A 12,408-nucleotide genomic window follows, 5' to 3' on the forward strand; every position below is an offset into this window, starting at 1 on the left:
GTTTACATTAGTGAGGTAGGTAACTTTTAGAAAGCCCATAATGATGGGAACTGGAATCCAGGAAAACCAACCAAGTGCTTTGAAGGTTGGAACTAAGCTCTTCCCTCCACCTCTGGAGAGGGGAGAGGCTAAATTAACCACCAACGACCAATGATTGGGCTTCCCTGGTGGTTCAGACGGTGAAGAATCTGCCTGCAATGTGGGGGATCCAGATTCAATCCCTGGGTCAGGAAGATCCCCTGGAGAAGGAAATGGCAACCCACTTCAGTATTCTCTGGAGAATTCCATGGGAACCGGGCGGGCTACTGTCCATGGGGTCACAAAGATTTGGACATGACTGAGCTACTAACACACACTAATCAATCATGCCTATGTAATGAAGCCTGCATCTTTAGATGGGTTTAAGTGAGCCTCTGGGTTGGTGGACACATGGAGGTACTGGGAGAGTAGTGAACCCTGAGAGGGCATGGAAGCTGCTTCCCATAACCCGTGCCCTATGCATCACCTCCATCTTGCTGTTTCTGAGTTTTTACCAATAATACGTCAAGTAAAATATTTTCCTGAGTCCTAGGAGCTGCTCCAGCAAATGAGCTGAACCTGAGGGAGGGGTCATAGGAATCTGCATTCAGATGGTCAAAAGCACAGGTAACAATCTCCAGGTAGACAGTGTCAGGACTGAATTAAATCTGTAGGACACCCAACTGATATCTGGAGAACCTGAGAATTGCTTGGTGAGGGGAAAAAACTACAAATCTCGTGACCGGAAGTGTCAGAAGCAAAGTACTCAACAGGTAGAATTGTGCAACAGGATCGATTTGGAGGAAAAAGGAGGGAGCAAAAGTGGTTTTGGAGGAAGGAATGAGTGAGGCAAAGTAAGCAGCTGAGCAAGTTTAGGACTAAAGAGTTTGAATAATTTGGGTAAGAAGGGGCTCTGAGCTATAAAGGTGGTCTCTGGTTGTCTGGTATCTGGCTCTGGGATGATTAGGGCAGAGAAGTGTTCTCTTCTGGAGTGTAAGAACCAGAGGGAAAGGTGGGTATAGGAATGGATTCACGATCACTTGGTTTGCATATCAAAGGCATGCTCTGGGAATTAGCTAACTCTGAGAGGGGCAGTCTTTCCCCAGTCAGTGAGGGTCCAAGATATATATATGTGCTCAGTCGCTTCAGTCGTGTCCAGTTCTTTGCTACCCCGTGGACTGCAGCCCACTAGACTCCTCTGTCCATGGGATTCTCCAGGCAAGAATACTGGAGTGGGCTGCCATGCTGTCTATACACATAGTTAATATTACAAGGTACCTGTTCCACCCACTTCGACCCTACTAGTATAAGGGATTTGGGAAAGAAAACAGCCGTCACTTGAGAAAGCTGTAGGGGAAATGGAATCGTTCATGCTGTGCTGCTGTTCTATGTATTTACTTGGTTGACATTTTATCCTAGCATTTATGTTAAAATGAAAATTTAAAGATCTTCCCTTTTTACCCACACATAAACATGCACACACATTCTCAGACAACTATAGTGCGGTCAGTCTTAGGAAATCAAAGATTTTTATCACGAGGTCATAAAGAAAAAACTATCAGTACTTTCCACTGCTAATCATTTGAGCCATATCTGAAGTTGCTATATATATAAATTTTTTTCAAAGACTCTTTGATCAGAATTTTTATTAAAAATATCATAATCTCAATACTTTATATTCCTCTCCTTACGCTTTATATTAACACAGACAAATTTCAATACAATCTCCTTTTTAAAAGGAGAGAAGGTATTACTAGAGCTAATCAGTGAATTTAGCAAAGTTGCAGGATACAAAATCAATACACAGAAGTCACTGGCATTTCTATATACTAACAATGAAAAATCAGAAAGAGAAATTAAGGAATCAAGCCCATTTATCATTGCAACAAAAAGAAATTAAATATCTAGGAATAAACTTACCTCAGGAGACAAAAGAACTGTACACAGAAAATTATAAGACACTGATGAAAGAAATCAAAGATGACATAAACAGATGGAGAAATATTCCATGTTCCTGGGTAGAAAGAATATTATGAAAATGACTATACTACCAAACGTAATACAGATTCAATGTGATTCCTATCAAATTACTAACAGCATTTTTCACAGAACTAGAACAAAAAATTTCACAATTCACATGGAAACACAAAAGACCCTGAACAGCCAAAGCAGTCTCGAGAAAGAAGAATGGAGCTGGAGGAATCAACCTTCCCGACTTCAGATTCTACTACAAAGCTACAGTCATCAAGACAGTATGGTCCTGGCACAAAAACAGAAATATAGACCAATGGAACAAGATAGAAAGCCCAGATATACACCCATGCAGCTGTGGGTACCTTATTTTTGACAAAAAGGAGGCAAGAATATACAATGGGACAAAGACAGCATCTTCACTAAATGGTGCTGGGAAAACTGTAAAAGAATGAAATTAGAACACTTCCTACCACCATACACAAAGATAAACTCAAAATGGACTGAAGATCTAAATGTAAGACAAGAAGCTATAAAACTCTTAGAGGAAAACATAGAACACTCAATGACATAATGCAAAGCAGATCCTCTATGACCCACCTCCTAGAGTAACAGAAATAAAAACAAAAGTAAACAAGTGGGACCTGATTAAACTTAAAAGCTTTTGCACAGGAAAGGAAACTATAAGCAAGGTGAAAAGACAACCTTCATAATGGGAGAAAATAATAGCAAATGAAACAACTGACAAAGGATTAATTTCCAAAATATACAAGCAGTTCACACAACTCAATACCAGAAAAACAAACAACCCAATCAAAAGTGGGAAAAAGACCTAAACAGACATTTGTCCAAAGAAGACATACAGATGGCTAACAAACACATGAAAAGATGCACAAAACAGCTCATTATTAGAGAAATACAAATCAAAACTACAATGAGATATCACCTCACACCGGTCAGAATGGCCATCATCCAAAGGTCTACAAACAATAAATGCTGGAGAGGGTGTGGAGAAAAGGGAACGCTCCTGCACTGTTGGTGGGAATGTAAATTGATACAGCCACTATGGAAGATGGTATGGAGATTCCTTTAAAAACTAGGAATAAAACCACCATATGACCCAGCAATCCCACTCCTAGGCATATACCCTGAGGAAACCAAAACTGAAAGAGACACATGTATTCCATTGTTCATTGCAGCACTAATTACAATAGCTAGAACATGAAAGCAACCTAGATGTCCACTGACAGATGAATGGATAAAGAAGTTGTGGTACATATACATAATGGAATACTAATCAGCTATAAAACGGTACATATTTGAGTCAGTCCTAATGAGGTGGGATGAATCTAAAACCTATTATACAGAGTAAAGTAACTCAGAAAAAGAAAGATAAATATATTCTAATGCATATATATGGAATCTAGAAAAATGGTACCGACAAATTTATTTACAGGGCAGCAATGGAGAAATAAACATAGAGAATAGACTTATGGACGTAGGGGAGAGAGTAGAGGGTGAGATGTATGGAAAGGGTAACATGGAACCTTATATTACCGTATGTAAAAGAGATAGCCAATGGGAATTTGCTGTGTGGTTCAGGAAACTCAAAGAGGGGCTCTGTATCAACCTAGAGGGGTGGGATGGGGAGGAAAATGGGAGGGAGGTTCAAAAGGGAGGGAACATATGTATGCCTATGGCTGATTCACATTGAGGTTTGAGAGAAAACAACAAAATTCTTCAAAGCAATTATCCTTCAATAAAAAAATAAATTAAAGAAAGGGGAGGGAGGAGGTATGTTACAAGAATTTTCTATATGCAAGACACTGATGAGATATCATTAGGAATGTTCACATTGATGAGCAGATTCAATCTCAAAGAGCTTACCTAACATACTTCAGACATTCATCACTAATCTAACATGAAACAGAATGTGATTAAGGGCTTAAAATAGAGGGTTGTGAAGTGCTAGGAAGCACAAAGTCATTTACTCCAACTTTATTATTCTAAATATGAGAAAACTGAGACTCAAAGAAATCATAAAACAAGGTAATGCACAGGCAAAAGGCAGCTCTGTCTTGTTGCCAGATTCAGTGCTTCCTCCACTCTACCATATTGTGTCTCGTTTGATCTTTTCCCCCTAACACTTCAATGATAACAAATAAAGGGTGGCATTAATATAATTTCTCTTTCTCTAATATACAAAATTTGACATTTCCCAAGCATCTTCTTCTAAACGTACACTCAGTAGCTGGAGAAATGTATAATTTCATAGGGCGACTACTAGGAATAACACTTACTAAAAACTATTCAGTGCTTACCATATGCCAGGTCACTGTGCTAAGTGCTTTAAAAGCATCTAATTTAACCTTTGCAACAACATTATGAGGTAGGTATTCTTATTATATCCATTTTATTAAGCTGATAAAACTAACGGGAAGCAATTAGAGTGATTCATATTCACACAGTTAGAAATGGTAGACTTGCTTGACCACAAAGCCTCAGTCCAGTCACTCAGTCGTGTCCAACTCTGCGACCCCATGAATTGCAGCACGCCAGGCCTCCCTGTCCATCATCAACTCCCGGAGTTCAGTCAAACTCACGTCCATCGAGTCGGTGATGCCATCCAGCCATCTCATCTTCTGTCATCCCATTCTCCTCCTGCCCCCAGTCCCTCCCAGCATCAGAGTCTTTCCCAATGAGTCAACTCTTTGCATGAGGTAGCCAAAATATTGGAGTTTCAGCTTTAACATCATTCCTTCCAAAGAACACCCAGCACTGATCTCCTTTAGAATGGACTGGGTTGGATCTCCTTGCAGTCCAAAGGACTCCCAAGAGTCTTCTCCAACACCACAGTTCAAAAGCATCAATTCTTCAGTGCTCAGCAATCTTCACAGTCCAACTCTCACATCCATACATGACCACAGGAAAAACCATAGCCTTGACTAGACAGACCTTAGTCAGCAAAGTAATGTCTCTGCTTTTGAATATGCTATCTAGGATGGTCATAACTTTCCTTCCAAGGAGTAAGCGTCTTTTAATTTCATGGCTGCAATTACCATCTGCAGTGATTTTGTAGTCCAAGAAAATAAAGTCTGACACTGTTTCCACTGTTTTCCCATCTATTTCCCGTGAAGTGATGGGACCAGATGCCATGATCTTCATTTTCTGAATGTTGAGCTTTAAGCCAACTTTTTCACTCTCCTCTTTTACTTTCATCAAGAGGCTTTTCAGTTCCTCTTCACTTTCTGCCATAAGGGTGGTGTCATCTGCATATGTGAGGTTATTGCTATTCCTCCCGGCAATCTTGATTCCAGCTTGTGTTTCTTCCAGTCCAGCGTTTCTCATGATGTACTCTGCATATAAGTTAAATAAGCTGGGTGACAATATACAGCCTTGATGTACTCCTTTTCCTATTTGGAACCAGTCTGTTGTTCCATGTCCAGTTCTAACTGCTGCTTCCTGACCTGCATATAGGTTTCTTAAGAGCCAGGTCAGGTGGTCTGGTATTCCCATCCCTCTCAGAATTTTCCACAGTTTATTGTGATCCACATAGTCAAAGGGTTTGGCATAGTTAATAAAGCAGAAATAGATGTTTTTCTGGAACTCTCTTGCTTTTTCTATGATCCAGCAGATGTTGGCAATTTGATCTCTGGTTCCTCTGCCTTTTCTGAAACCAGCTTGAACATTAGGAAGTTCATGGTTCACGTACTGCTGAAGCCTGGCTTGGAGAATTTTGAGCATTACTTTACTGGTGTGTGAGATGAGTGCAACTGTGTGGTAATTTGAGCATTCTTTGGCATTGCCTTTCTTTGGAATTGGAATGAAAACTGACCTTTTCCAGTCCTGTGGCCACTGCTGAGTTTTCCAAATTTGCTGGCATATTGAGTGCAGCACTTTCACAGCATCATCTTTCAGGATTTGAAACAGCTCAACTGGAATGCCATCATCTCCACCAGCTGTGTTTGTAGTGATGCTTTCTAAGGCCCACTTGACTTCAAATTCCAGGATGCCTGGCTCTAGATGAGTGATCACACCATCGTGATTATCTGGGTTGTGAAGATCTTTTTTGGACAGTTCTTCTGTGTTTTCTTGCGACTTCTGCTTCTGTTAGGTCCATACCATTTCTGTCCTTTATCAAGCCCAACTTTGCATGAAATGTTCCCTTGGTATCTCTAATTTTCTTGAAGAGATCTCTAGTCTTTCCCATTCTATTGTTTTCCTCTATTTCTTTGCATTGATCACTGAGGAAGGCTTTCTTATGTCTCCTTGCTATTCTTTGGAACTCTGCATTCAGATGCTTATATCTTTCCTTTTCTCCTTTGCTTTTCGCTTCTCTTCTTTTCACAGCTATATGCAAGGCCTCCCCAGACAGCCATTTTGCTTTTTTGCATTTATCTTCCATGGGGATGGTCTTGATCCCTGTCTCCTGTACAATGTCACGAACCTCCATCCATAGTTCATCAGGCACTCTGTCTATCAGATCTAGTCCCTTAAATCTATTTCTCATTTTCACTGTATAATCATAAGGGATTTGATTTAGGTCATACCTGAATGGTCTAGTGGTTTTCTCTACTTTCTTCAATTTAAGTCTGAATTTGGCAATAAGGAATTCATGATCTGAGCCATAGTCAGCTCCCAGTCTTGTTTTCGCTGACTGTATAGGGCTTCTCCATCTTTGGCTGCAAAGAATATAATCAATCTGATTTTGGTGTTAACCGTCTGGTGATGTCCTTGTGTAGAGTCTTCTCTTTTGTTGTTGGAGATACCCCACACCCAAGGTCAGGGGCGGTGGCCAGGAGGAACCACCCCCCGCCTGAGGCTAGAGGCAGCGGCTGAGAGGAGCAACTCCATGTCCAGGGTTAGGAGGGGCAGCAGTGAGGTGATACCCCTGGTCCAAGGTAAGGAGCAGCAGCTGCGCTTTGCTGGAGCAGCTGTGAAGAGATACCCCAAGTCCAAGATAAGAGAAACCCAGTTAAGACGGTAGGTGTTGCCAGGGGGCATCAGAGGGCAGACACACTGAAACCATAAGCAAAGAAAACTAGTCAATCTAATCACACGGACCACAGCCTTGTCTAATTCAATGAAACTAAGCCATGCCGTGAGGGGCCACCCAAGATGGGCGGGTCATGGTGGAGAGGTCTGACAGAATGTGGTCCACTGGAGAAGGGAATGGCAAACCACTTCAGTATTCTTGCCTTGAGAACCCCATGAACAGTATGAAAAGGCAAAATGATAGGATACTGAAAGGGGTACTCCCCGGGTCAGTAGGTGCCCAATATGCTACTGTAGATCAGTGGAGAAACAACTCCAGAATGAAGGGATGGAGCCAAAGCAAAAACAATACCCAGCTGTGGATGTGACTGGTGATAGAAGCAAGGTCCAGTGGTATAAAGAGCAATATTGCATAGGAACCTGGAATGTTAGGTCCACGAATCAAGGCAAATTGGAAGTGGTCGAACAGGAGATGACAAGAGTGAACATCGACATTCTAGGAATCAGCGAACTAAAATGGACTGGAATGGGTAAATTTAACTCAGATGACCATTATATCTACTACTGTGGGCAGGAATCCCTTAGAAGAAATGGAGTAACCCTCATGGTCAACAAGAGTCTGAAATGCAGTACTTGGATGCAATCTCAAAAATGACAGAATGATCTCTGTTCATTTCCAAGGCAAACCATTCAATATCATAGTCATCTAAATCTATGCCCCAACCAATAACGCTGAAGAAGCTGAAGTTGAACGGTTCTGTGAAGACCTACAAGACCTTTTAGAATTAACATCCAGAAAAGATGTCCTTTTCATTATAGGGGACTGGAATGCAAAAGTAGGAAGTCAAGAAACACCTGGAGTAACAGGCAAATTTGGCCTTGGAATATGGAATGAAGCAGGGCAAAGGCTAATAGAGTTTTACCAGGAGAACGCACCACAGAGCCTACTCTACAACAAAGCCACTATACCACCACCTACTAGAAAAACCAAAGTGTATGCAGTATTTTACAACTGAAGGTTGGAACTCAACAATGAACCAATGATATATACTGGAAACATAATGATTTTCTAAATTACACTTAAAATATCTGTTTAAATTACAGCATATCATACTGTTCTTACAAACAGAAAGCCAAAGTTAGACAATTTTCTGTTTATGCTTATTGTAGCTTCATATGAAAAAACTCTGAAATAATAAAAACAGATCATTTAAGCAACTGTCATAGCATAAAATGAAGAAAAATAAGCCAAATCACACACATATATTTAAAGTTTAATTATCCAAAAGAATATTCTACACTAAAGTCAACATTTTTATTATAGGCAAAAAGTATGTTAGCAAATAACCAGAAGACTAGAATCTAAAAAATACCTAGGACTCAGGACATAACAACACAAAAATCCAACTCTGATTTCTCATAAAAGTTAAACTGATAATTGGTACTAGTATTAAGGATAGACATACAGACCAAAGGACATGAATTGAGAGACCACTAATAAACCCTAATGTCTATGCTTTAGTCACCTTGGGCTGCCATAACAAAAATCACAGACTGGTGACTTAAACAGAACTTTATTTCTCACAGTTCTGGAGGCTAGACATCAAGATCAGGTGCCACCATGCTGGGGTTCTGGTGAGAACTCGCTATGGCTTGCAGTTAGTCACCTTTTCACTGTATCCTTACATGGCATAAACAGAGAGAGAACAACTCTCTCTCTGGTGTCTCTTGTTATAATGGTATTGTTCTCATCATGCTGCTGCTGCTGCTGCAAAGTCACTTCAGTCATGTCCAACTCTGTGCGACCCCATAGACGGCAGCCCACCAGGCTCCCCCATCCCTGGGATTCTCCAGGCAAGAACACTGGAGGGGGTCGCCATTTCCTCCTCCAATGCGTGAAAGTGAAGTCGCTCAGTCGTGTCTGACCCTTTGCGACCCCATGGACTGCAGCCCACCAGGCTCCTCTGTCCATGGGATTTTCCAGGCAAGAGTACTGGAGTGGGGTGCCCTTGCCTTCTCCAGTTCTTATCATGAGGTCCCATCTAATCTTAATTTACCTCCCGGAGGTACAATCTCCAAATACCATCACATTAGGCAGTAGAGCCTCAACACATGAATTTTCAGGGGAAACAACTCAGTCCACAGCAATAGGCAACTGATTTTCAACAGGATATATTGACAATCCAATGGAGAAAGAACAGTCTCTTCAAAAACAGTACTGGGACAACTAGATATCCAACATACAAAAGAATAAAGCCAGTCCCCTTCCTTATAGTATATACAAAAATTAACTCAAAATGGATCATAGACCTGAATGTAAGAGCTAAAAGCATAAACCCAAAAACTTTGTAGAAAAAAGTGTAAGAATAAATCTTTGTGACCCTAGAATAGCCAATGGTTTCTTATCTATAATACCAGCAGCAAAAGTGACAAAAGAAAATTAAAAACTAGGCTACATTAAAAATCTAAAACTTTTGTGTTGTAAATGACATCATCAAGACAACCCACTGAATGGAGGAAAATATTTGCAAATCATATGTCTGATATGAGCCTAGTATCTAGAATACATGAACTGTTTTATAACAATGATATAAGGACAAATAATCCAATTGAAAAATGGACAAAGGATGTGAATAAACAGCTCTCCAAGGCAGATATACAAATAACAAGCACAAGAAAATATGTCCAAATCATTAGGTACTGGGGAAGCACAAATGAACCTCAATGAGATATCACTTCACATACACTAGGATGGATATAATAAAAATGACAGAAAATAACAGCATGTGTTACAAGGATGTAGAGAAAATGAAACCTTCATACACTGTTTGAAGGCACATAAAATGGTATAGCCTCTTTGGAAAAAGAGTTTGGCATTTCTTCAAAGAGTTAAACATAGAATTACCATATGATCCAGCAATTCCACTCCTAGGTATATTGACCCAAGAGAAATGAAAACACAGGTTCTCACACACACACACACACATTGCATAGCAATGTTCATAGCACAATGTGCTGTGCTATGCTTAGTTGCTCAGTTGTGTCCTACTCTTTGTGACCCCATGTACTGTAGCCCATCAGGCTTCTTTGTCCATGGGGATACTCCAGGCAAGAATACTAGAGTGGGTTGCCATGCCCTCCTCCAGGGGATCTTCCTAACTCAGGGATAGAACCCAGGTCTCCCGCTTTGCAGGCAGATTCTTTACTGTCTGATCCATCAGGGAAGCCCAAGAATATTGGAGCGGGTAGCCTATCCCTTCTCCAAGAGATCTTCCCAACCTAGGAATCAAACTGGGGTCTTCTGCATTACAGGCAGATTCTTTACCAGCTGAGCTACCAGGGAAGCCCTCACAGCACCATTTGATCCAGCAATTCCACTCCTAGGTATATACTCAAGAGAAATGAAAACGGGTTCACACACACACACACACAAACTGCACAGGCATATTCATAGAAACATTAACCAAAAGTGGAAACAACATAAATGTCCATCAACAGAAGAATGGACATATAAAATGTGGCACTGCCATACAATGAAATATTATTTGGCAATAAGAAGAAATGAAGTAGAGATATGCAGCAATATGGATAAACCCAGAAAACATTATGCTTAATGAAATAAGCCAGGCTCAACCCCCACAAATTGCATGATTTCCTTTATGTGAAAAGTCCAGAACAGTCACGGAAAATAGATTAGTGTTACCTAAGGCAAGAGGTGAGGGAGTGTAGAGTGATAGCTAATGGGTAAGGGGTTTCTTTTGGGGGTATTGAAAATGCTCCAAAATTAAATTGTGATCGTAACTCTGTGTAAATACTAAAATCACTGAATTATACAAGGGAAACATCTGAGCTATATGAATTATACCTCAATAAAGATGCTTTTAAAAACCAGTAATTGACAAACCTATAGTACTATACAATGACACAACTGCCTAGTACTGGCTTCAAAACTTAGTTCCACATTTACATAACATCATTATTAAACACTAAAATCAAGAATCACTAATCAGTGCATACTTAGACCTCACTGCTGCTGCTGCTGCTAAGTCACTTCAGTCGTGTCCGACTCAGCGCGACCCCACAGACGGTTTCCTACCAGGCTTCTCTGTCCCTGGAATTCTCCAGGCAAGAACACTGGAGTGGGTTGCCATTTCCTTCTCCAGTGCATGAAAGTGAAAAGTGAAAGTGAAGTCGCTCAGTCGTGTCCGACTCTTAGTGGCCTCATGGACTGCAGCCCACCAGGCTCCTCCGTCCATGGGATTCTCCAGGCAAGAGTACTAGAGTGGGGTGCCATTGCCTTCTCTGAATTTAATGCTTTACATAACAATAATACAGAAGTCAGTATGTTGCAATGGTTCTCAACAGGGGGCAATTCTACCTCACAGAGGGCATTTGGCAATCTCTGAAAACATTGTGGTATTTACAACTTGGGGTCAGGGCTCAGGAAGGCCAATGACAGCCAGTGGCCGAAGGCCAGAGATGCTGCTAAACATCCTAGAATGCACAGCACAGTCCCCACCCAACAAAGAATTATCCAACTTAATAGTGCCAGGGTTAAGAAACCTCAGCATAGAGTAATTCATTCAAATTACTGGACAGCGGTACCATTTGCCTTCTCTCAGGATCAATCTCAAATGAGAAATTAGCCTTTCTGAATACAAATCCTCTAAACACTCTTAATCCTAATACTTAGACTCTACTAACACTAATTATTATGATAATATGGAATTTAAATGAATGGATTTCTTAGAAGGCTATAAAACAGCTATGAAAATATATGAAATAAACACACATATATGTTTAAAAGATAAACAAATACATACTAGATTTAAATAAGAGGAAAAAAGATAAAGAAAGCACTTACTGTAAAAATGTTCTAAATTCTGAAGCTTCAAAGTTCTCCACAGCGACATGTTCATGATTTTTTAAGTTATCTCTATGTCCAACAGTATGAAAATAGAAATCAGGAACCCTTGCTAAAAGGACTGCTTTGTGTGCTTTGAACAAAGTACAACCTATAGAGAAAGTAACATCTGTATGTACTTCTTCTCTTAGAAGCCTATAGGAATAAAAAGGAACCACAGTTTAATTAGTGATGCTTAGAAATATATAATACACTCATTTTCATAAAATAAGTTTTAAAAATAACACATAAACTAAAAATACAGATAACATAATATGAAAATGAGTTTATTCTCAATTCATTCAAAGAATATTGCTTAATGTTGGTTTAGAATGCAATTTTCTAAAATTTATAGTGAAAAAAAGGTAATAACACTGAAAGAGTAAGACTACTTTTTCAAAAAATATCTTTTCTTTTTAATTCCTTCTAACAATAAAGTTATCTTCTACGTAGGTTGATTTTCCTTTAAAATGTACATACTTTAGATTTATTTTGGAAAGATAACACAAAGTAATGTGTTC

General features: G+C 39.9%; 1 protein-coding gene across 1 annotated transcript in view; it reads right to left on the minus strand.

Annotated features, from left to right (window-relative positions):
* Window positions 1-12,408, minus strand: part of BTBD8 (BTB domain containing 8) — a 93,431-nt gene that overhangs the window by 73,747 nt on the left and 7,276 nt on the right. The window contains exon 2 of the mRNA XM_068966222.1: window positions 11,849-12,043. Coding sequence (XP_068822323.1) covers window positions 11,849-12,043 — 195 coding nt within the window. The remainder of the gene's footprint in view (window positions 1-11,848; window positions 12,044-12,408) is intronic.

The sequence above is a fragment of the Capricornis sumatraensis genome, chromosome 2 (genome assembly GCF_032405125.1).
Source record: "Capricornis sumatraensis isolate serow.1 chromosome 2, serow.2, whole genome shotgun sequence".
Taxonomy (NCBI): Eukaryota; Metazoa; Chordata; class Mammalia; order Artiodactyla; family Bovidae; genus Capricornis; species Capricornis sumatraensis.